The 9,507-nt window shown below is 39.8% G+C and overlaps 1 protein-coding gene across 1 annotated transcript in view; it reads right to left on the reverse strand.

Moving 5' to 3' along the window:
- LOC148426777 (DEP domain-containing mTOR-interacting protein-like) overlaps positions 1-8,952 on the reverse strand; it is a 31,606-nt gene extending 22,654 nt beyond the window's left edge. The window contains exons 1-4 of the mRNA XM_088409630.1: positions 8,554-8,952; positions 8,323-8,412; positions 1,529-1,707; positions 483-532 (exon numbers count right to left, since the gene is read on the reverse strand). Of these exons, the coding sequence (XP_088265756.1) occupies positions 483-532; positions 1,529-1,707; positions 8,323-8,412; positions 8,554-8,567 (333 nt within the window). The 5' untranslated portion in view covers positions 8,568-8,952. The remainder of the gene's footprint in view (positions 1-482; positions 533-1,528; positions 1,708-8,322; positions 8,413-8,553) is intronic.
- Positions 8,953-9,507: the final 555 nt, after the last annotated feature.

Consider the following 9,507-nt stretch of genomic DNA (forward strand, 5'->3'; position numbering starts at 1 on the left):
GGATTCCGACGGTATACCGATTGGTTCAGCTGTCGTCGATCGTCCACCGAAGAGAAGGCTTCTTAACCATCCGGCTCGAACGGACCAAGTTAGAATGTCAGAGAAATCTCAGAAAAGAAGACTAGGACAAGCCTAGCTGCTTAAACAGCAAAAAGAGTAACTCAGACCAGCCAAGATTGACTTTTCTATGCCGGACATAGGGAAAAACCGCTTGGGCAAATGTAACTCGTGGGTCTTCCAACGCGTTTTCCACTTGCCCAGCCGTTCCCCCCGGCTTTTATTGAATAGAAGCATAGCAGATTACAAGACACAACAAAAGAGCCAGCCGGGCGCCACCGGCAGCTGGGCCAAGGTCCCGGCTCACACTTTCGTGCGTCAACAGTTCTATCTAAGGACAGGGTCAAGATGAACTAGGATTGCATAGATGGGTAACAATGAACTAAGAACATAATGATAACAACCTAATATATGATTCCCTTCACAAAGCGGTAGAACAACTTCATGTCTTTGAACTCCCGATACTCGTCGCACACTGCAAATGCACAAACAGCACTTGTTCAGGTTTCAAAGTTGACTTCAAAATCTATTGTAGGACAAAAAAAACATGTAATAAGGAGACCATAAAAATGTTATCACAGTGGAAACTGTATATGTTGGGCAACAGTAGCTCTCTATAATAAAACATAAAAATGATTACCTTCATGCTCGGTTTAACCAGTCAAAAAATATTTAAAAAATGATGTATTCTTACCTTGCATTGGGGTCTGTTAATCATTATAACAGTAAATATTGTTGTGAAAATAAATCCTCAAGTAGCGTGGTTGCTAAACATGTGTTTTTGTGCAAAGGTTATCGGACACAAACAAGACAATACCATATGGTTCATGCTAACTAGTGCTGGTTGCTCATTTGAGCATACTTTCTGTGGTGAGTGAGCTTGGGTTTGCATTCTCTCATAGCGCGCTGACTTCTTTGCATGTTAGGTTAATAGAAGACTCAGTTAGAAATTTGTAGTGGGCTTGCATGTGATTGTGAATGGTTGTCTGTGTTTCAAATAAAATGTGTTTCTAAATTGTTGTCAACTGCTACAACATGTCTGGAAGAACATCTTGTGCTCCTCCACTGCTGTCCTTCATTGTAGTCTTCTGGCTATAATCAAGTTTGGCATGTTTATTGCAGACTCCTATAGTATTATTTTGAAGTGAAAAAAATGCCAAGCCAAGAAGAATAAAGCAGTGAATACTAAATGTTAGGGCCAACATCTCTTATGATGTTTTATTGAGTTTTTGTTATGTTAGCAAAGGTATATTAACTATTTCCTACTACAGTACGTTTTTCTGTCTTCATCCTGCTTAAATGAATCAGGGAGTGAATTGGAGCGAAATTTGCTGTTGGACATTAAGAATTACTCGTGTAGCTCAAAGAATAGTTAAGAAAATGTCAAGAAAGAAAGAAAGAAAGAAAGAAAGAAAGAAAGAAAGAAAGAAAGAAAGAAAGAAAGAAAGAAAGAAAGAAAGAAAAGTGGCACCGTGGTGGATGATGCTTTGGTCCAAGAGCTTCTGCATGATCTTGATGGCAGTCTCCCTTTCGGAGGCCTCCTTGTGTTCAATCAGCCAATCAACGATCTCCTTGCCAACAAAGCAGTTTGGATACGTGCGCAAGTGATGGCGTCGATCCTTAATGACCTTCCCTTCGTGGAGCCGCAACCTGGAAAACAACATACACTTCTGTTAAAATTGTGTTGTTTCGAATCATAGTCACATTTATTATTCTGCTTATTATTCCATTATCTCCATTGAAGTCGTTAATGTCATTTAATGCCAACTGTCTTCCAAGAAACGTGAAGTAAGGTGTCTTATGTTGCTTTTTGTTTCAGCGAATACAACCTCTTTATCCTGCAAATTCAGCAAATGACTACTTATTTATTTTTTACAATCTATAGAATGCCTCGAAACACTGCTGTGCATAATAATTTGGAGCAGTGCAACAAAAGTTGGTTTTATTTTTGAAAAAACAAACAAACAATACAGTGTTGTCATGATTGGGCGGTTTGATTAAAAAAACATTCAAAGTTTCCTAACAGTGGATAACTTGGGAATTATGAATTCCAATTGCATAGTGTCTTGAAAGAAATCAGAGACAAACACTACTTTGTGTACCATGTTGAGTACAAGTTAATACTGCACAATGCGATCAATTAAGCGAGCTATTATATAATCCTCCGGCTTTCTCGCTATGATCTTCAGAAGTCATCCACCATATAAAGAAACCAGTCTGCTCCTCTTTTCTTTGTTCTGGTTTCACCTGCTCTAGGACACCTCTTGTTTAATTGAGTGAGCTCAGGGAGCTGACCAAAATCTCAGCCAAGCATCCTACTTTCCTTCCATGCCAAGTCTCAGTGCAGCTGGCTAACATCACGCAGAACTCATCATCCCTGTCCAAGTCTGCCCAGCAAGAGCAACACACACGTTGTCTGCCAACAGTCCAAATGAGCAAACAAGCTGAGCCCAAAAGACATCCGCCCACTGTGGTATCCTCTTTCTCTTTTCATTTAATTCGCTGCTAAATCACCCGGACAGAGATGAAGCGAGGTCGAGACATTTAAAGGAAAATCTAATGCACAGTAAATGTGCTCTTATAAGACTGCAAAGCACGTTTCCATTGAAGATGAGCTCAGCTATGTTGCATTTAGAAATTGTGGTTTTCAAGAGTACACCGAGTGCTGCATATGCCACAGTTTCTCCGGATAGTGTTCCCATGCCCGACATGACCCCGCCCATTTCTGCAGACAGCTCATGCACTGGATGCCCACAGAGTGTTTCATATACGAAGGAAAACTCTCTCCTTCTTTGTGTTGCTGAGTAACAAATGGTCCTTTTGAAAAGGCTCCATTACATAAGAGCACTCGCAAATGTCAGCTAGTGGCCTCCCTCTAAGTCTTGCAAATAATGTACAGTATATATATGGCAGCCATTGGGAAAGGGACGAGATCTCACGAAATTAGAACGCTACCATTTTTTTTTCTTTTGGCCATTTTTTAGGACAATGGCAATGGAGTACGGAGGAGAATGTTTGTTAAATGACAGTAAACACATAAACGTGGTGACAGACACAAAGGTGCACGTTTTTGACACAAAAGCTTTTATTTTGAAATGTTCATGACGATGGCTGACAATGGCGTACAACCTGTTGCTACAAGAGAGTCACAAGTCGCGAGTAGAGACAAACATAATTTTGTTCTGAAATCACATTCAGGGTGCATACTGACAGCATTTAGCGCAGAATCTAAACATAAATTAGCTGCTAGCAAACAGCACTCAGGTGCTCCATATCCACTGGCATGAGCAGTTGGATTACCTTTGAAAGGCAGTTTAGGAGACGAAAATTATTTGCTTTGATGCAGACAGTTGCCCTTTATACTCTGGAACAAACTTTTGAACAAACCAGACTGACTCAAATGTGGTCAGTGATTCTGATGTTGCTTCATCTTGACCAGTTTTATGGACAGTTGTCCAAAACCCCAGTAGAATACGAAAAAATGTTGATTATCAAAACAATTATGAAAGTTATTCATTCATGAAGTGAAATCTCTTATTTGGTCTTGAGTTATTCACCAAGCAAATGTATTCACAAAAGATTGAGAAGAAGATAATCATAAAGAAGAAAACATTCTGTATTATTTGAATTACTTTCATATTCATTTTGTATTTGTCATTTTAATTATTTAATTATCAGGTAAGACCTAAAAAGAGAACTTTTATTTTATTTTTGGGGGGGGGCTTCAAAGTTAAAGATTAACAGTGCAGATTAAAAGTTATAAATGTAATCAAATTAACTTGGTTAACTCAGTTGTATTTTGTCCCTGTGGCAGGTGAACTTCTAACTTAAATAAATGGAGAGGAGAGCTGCCAGCACATAGACAGACAAGGATGGACGCTAGTTTTACTCTAAAAAGTTGCTTGACAGCTTATTGGGAGAAAAAAATGTGCACATTTCGAAGCTAAGTATAAACGTGTTATTAGTTCCTTGGAAATGCTGCTTGAGTGTGTTGCTGATGGGCAGAAATAAACCGAAAAGTGAGAAGTTCTCTTTCTGTTTCTCAGAGAAAAAAAATCTGTTCTGAGTCAGGTTTGTTAGTTTAGTTCAATAGTTTTATTTTACATGAAAGAATCACATTTTACTGTACATGAGGTAATCACATTAAAGGTTTGTTTTTGTTTGACTTTTGTTTTGAAATTTGTTTTGGATGACTTTTAGGTTGATTCCAAGATTTTATTCGAATAAATATATGTAATAAGCTTTGTAGAAAAGTTGTTGAACAATGTCATTAATCATGATTGATTATGGACAATTGGGATTAATAATTTTAAAATTGTTATTTAACAGCACTACATTCTTTTTCTAATACCCATTCAGAGGAGGCATACTTTGAATTTGGGATGCAAATTATATTAAAATTCAGCATCATGATAATTATAATATAAATAGTGAAAGAGGTGCAGTATGGAATGGTCTGCTTTAATCCAACTTTGAACGATCAGACTCAACCTTAAATTCACATCTGCATTCAATATTCACTTGCTAGGCAGCATTATAACACTAAATAAGTTCATGCAGTAAGAACATGCATCGAGCCTTCTTGCTTTTCTGCATGAAAAAAAAAATCAATAAAGATATAATGTCTTTAGTTCCATGTTTAATGTTGCAACAATATTGATAACAAACTGGGTGATTGCCACATTTTGGGCAACAAGTGCTGATGTTAAAAAGTTATGTTGACAAGGTAAAACGTTTCCTGTGGCTTGGAAAGATATAGTCGCTCAGCGGCAAGTATGGCATCCCAACATGACAAATCACCCGCAGCACTACTATTTAACCATCTCGGAAATAATCTTAAAATGCTAAACTTGTCATGTTTCAGGTCTGGTGCTCAAAGTCAGAATTGACAGCGACAGAGCAAATATTGGTTTTCATGTGCTCTAGTTCTCCATCAGTTCAGACGATAAAAAGCCAAAGTATGGCGCGGAGGTCAATAAAGGAGGATGTCAATCATTACACTGCATGCTATTTCAACCTCCCACTCAGTGATAAGGTTTACACAGTACACTTCAGTTCAGGCAGGCATAGAACAACAATGTCTGCATTTTTATTGTGAAAGGGCCTGAAGTGTAATAGCACCTTTTCTTATAACTTCACAGTTATCCTGCCGTAGCTCTGTAAACTGTGGTAATATACATCGCAGCTTCCACTTTGTCTCTGTGCAGTGAATCCGGACTGTATAGCTGCATGATGCATGATTAGGTCCACAATAATAATCACGGTTATTTTGGTCAATATTGAAATCATGACTATTGATCATGTTTGGTCAAACATGTCTATTTATTGTATTTTTTTTAACAAGCAGTATATCAACAAGGCCCCAAGGCTTGATACTCACAAGTAATAATAATAAAATTAAATTAAAAAATGAACTAAATAATCATTCAAACAAATTCACCCAAGACATGGCAAAAACTTGGCACACAGGCAACACAGTTAACTTACTTGAGTACAAAGCAATGTAAAAAAGTTCCGGAAGGTGCGTGCTGCGGAAGATCTGGCCAAGGGGACGCCGCACAGTTGCCAAAATGACATCATTTGACGCGTGGATCTAGCATAAACCAGCCTTGCTGCCACTGTTCTCACAGCTGCTGCGAGATTTGCACGCTTGCGATTTCCTCAGCTTAATGAAATCTTAACCTTGCATTTGCCTCCTAGTGGTACGATGGCAAAGTGCTTGATTTGACATATCTAGGTAGCCGGCTTTTTATATGTTAATATCACAGAGGATCATCTTAATTAATCGTGACAGCCAATATTGTGAGCGTGATTAAAATTTGATTAATTGTGCAGCCCTTCTTATACAGTAACTGTACTGTTATCCCTTCCTGTTTCCATCCCTTGGCTGCTGTGGGAAACACGAGGGCCGGAGATGACTTCGGTGTAACGGCCTTCAGATCGCAAACTAGGGTGGAGCCTGGAGCTTCGCAAACATGATAACAAGCAGAGTTTACACTCGAAATTCCAATTTATCACAAAAGGCAACAACTTTCCAAAGCTTACTTTCGTCCTCAACGCGGCTGAGTCAACCAAGCTCACATGTGATCTTCACTCAGAGAATGCTCCCATGTACTGTTGTCAACAGCTTGAATACGTCTGGCAAGGCATTCTGTCAATCAGATCAAGGGCACTCCTACAAGACACATGACTGCCTACCCGCGCGACTAGCGCCCAATGATGGCAGGAGTTGTAATCCACTACTGCCGTCACTCCCGTATTACTTTTATGATCACCGAATCACCGAAATACTTCCTGCTTCTGTGAAGATGAAGAAATTAAGTCAGCCCACAGCACATTGAACTTTCAGGCAGCGCGTTCCCTGTGTGGGACAAAGAGGTTTGCCGTACCAATTGATTTTTTGTTTTGTTTTTTGTTTTTTTAATGAAAATAAGTGGTCGCATTCAACTGTTGGGAGGTACATGAAGAAGCAAAAGAAAGCGAGTATTGTACTCGCTCAGGCAGTTGACTGGAGATGCATTCAATGACTGCTCACAGAGTAGGATATCTCAAACGGCAATTAAAATACTAATTCAATGCACCAAACAGCAGGGACTAGTCTGTGTGTGCACCACAGGGGGTATGAGGATACATTTTAATATATTTTTTTTCATCACAAACCAAAATAAGAACAGCTACACATCAACTCAAGTTGCAGGGGATACAAACTTTACTATGTTGGCACAAAGACCAAGCAAAAAAAAAAAAACAAAAAAAGAAAGAGTGCATCGTGGAGCTTCCATTGACCATCTTAGTATTGTTGAACTGTTGAATTTGTCAGAGATATGTCCTCTTGACAATTTCATTTTGTCATGTCCCAGTTTATATTTTTGAAAATCAGGTCTCCGTTCATCACAACCGTCTCAATCCCTCCCAAACTTCCTGAAAAGCACTCCATTGCTACACAAAGCAGGACTCTTTTGGATCACAAATTCACTTCGGATATGCAGAAACTCTGGCTCACAAACAAGCCAATCCACCACTCACTGACCCCAGTCACATGGCCGACTGGGCCGCGGACACTGACACACACTGCATACAAAGACACACACTGGTGCTTAGTGACAGCACACTGGAAACTTTGTGCTGACACAAGCCATTACTCTCGCGTGGCGATGAACGTCAGCGGCGTCACAGTAAATAAACCAAATTGAGAGAACAATTCGGTTGTATTTCAATAGGGAGGATGGGGGGTGGGGTGAAATTCCAGGCATTGGTGTCATGCGTTGAACTCTGAAACATTATTTCTTGCGCGATTCATAGAGCACCCATCCAAGGCTATGGGGCCCCTTACTTAACACTGAAAGGGTCAAAGGGGCAGCACATGTCAACAGTACCTAGCAATGCCAGTCCCTGATATGACATTATGAGGTTAGTAGGTTCATCGTGCCAGTACACAGCGTAAGTACAACAAGCCAGATCATTAGAATTCTGGACAGTGAGCATGTAGAGTCCAATAAACAAAAAGTGTTTCTTAGCGAGGACTGGTGAAAGAACATATATTATTAATTGCTAGGGCGGAAACGTGCGGCTAAAAATTACAGATGCACTATTAATGTTGGCCCAAGCAATAAATCTAAAGAGAAACGGCCAATCATGGCTCACTTGTTTTCTGAGTTTGATCATGAGATGTTCATAAGCTGTGCTACGATTGGTCATTACCTGAGTAACAGTGATGTCATTTTCAGACAATTGTGATTGATACAAATGAGTGGATTATGCTGCTTGTTTCGTATTACGCAAACCCAGTCTTAACTAAAATACTGCATTCAGAATAGTGGGGCCACCAATAGCATATTATTGTACAAAAAAATTCTGACTTGACTTTCCCTTTAAGTAAAAGCACTAATTTTGTTCAAGTGCAAAGATTATTGGCTATACAGTAGAAGGATTAAACTCATCTAATTGAGTAAAAAAGCAGACTGAAAAGTAAATACAAAAGTGACCATTTTAAAAAGTCACAAGTCTCATATTTTGATCTTAAAATGTAAGATATCGATACAGATATTCGGTTTGCAACTGGTTTTCTTGTAAGAAATGCTTAAGTACAGACGCCTGAAATATACCTAAATAGTAAATATTTGGACGCTTTCACTCTCCATCTATGGAAATTATAGGAATATAAAAAACGGTCTCATGTTGCATAGCTGCACCTCCTTCTGGGCATGTTTTTTTTTTCTTTTTATTACATGATGGATAATAAGATTAAACTGAAACCCGCTCTACCTGAGCTGCTCTCCGGTGACGAGCACCTCGGCCAGCCGCTCCAACTCCGCAGCCTTCTTCTGCATGCTGTTGGCGATCCCGTCCATCTCTCTGCCAACAACGAACATCAAGCGGTGCGGTTCGCATATAACAGTGCAGTAAAACACACACCTCCAAATTAACAAAGAGGTGATGAGATCATCACCATCCTCACGGTCATGTTATCAGGCAAAATTTGCATGATTCGCTCACCTTTCGAAAACCATGGAGAGCGATGTGCGTTGATCACTGATCCGTCTTTAAAAAAAAAAAAAAAAACACTCGGCGTTACTCCATCCCAGGAAGTGTGAGACACAATGCGAGCCACAACTGAGGGGTCACAATAAGCGGCGTGGAGGACGCTACATCACTGCGGACTTTGCCTCGAAAGCCTCCAACCGTGTGCACGCGCTCATTCCTGGTTCCGTGCACGCCGCCCTGGAAGGCCCCTCCGTCCTTGTCCTGTCCCTCCTTCCTCAATCTCCAGTGCGCACATGCAGCGTTGGGTATCCCGTTCGCGAAAAATGCTGCCCAAACTGACACACACCAGTGTAAACACACAAGATGCCTGATGCCTTGCACGCTTTTCTTCGCATACACACTCCCCGCATGGGGAGGATCAAGATGACGTCACGGGGGAGTTGACCATGGGGGCGGTGCTGCACAAATCGCGTGGATATGCTCGATTTCGATCTCGTTACACTCCGTTCAAAGAGGAGTAATACTGTATGCTTGACTATTACAGCAGTTTGGTTGTTGTCTGCTTAGTTGCCATTCAGAAATACACGTGTACATACGTGTACATACGTACATACATACATACATACATACATACATACATACATACATACATACATACATACATACATACATACATACATACATACATACATACATACATAAGTGAAATGTAAAGCAGAATGAAGCGAAAGATAAATATGGAAAATCATCGATAGAGAACATTCTCTGTGTTGATTGTTTGACTGAGATATACAGTACAGTGTTTCCTTGATTATCGCAGGAGTTAGTTACCAGAAAGGCCTGCGGTTCCCGAAATAGATTGATTTTTTTTTGTTTGTTTGGTTCCTTTTTTTCCAAATGAAATTGTTTCTCTTGCACCAAAAAAATAAATAAATAAATAAATATTTTTGTTTGGTCTGACTTAGG

Source organism: Hippichthys cyanospilos, chromosome 3, assembly GCF_059441005.1.
Source record: "Hippichthys cyanospilos isolate Australia breed blue-spotted pipefish chromosome 3, RoL_Hcya_1.0, whole genome shotgun sequence".
Classification (NCBI taxonomy): domain Eukaryota; kingdom Metazoa; phylum Chordata; class Actinopteri; order Syngnathiformes; family Syngnathidae; genus Hippichthys; species Hippichthys cyanospilos.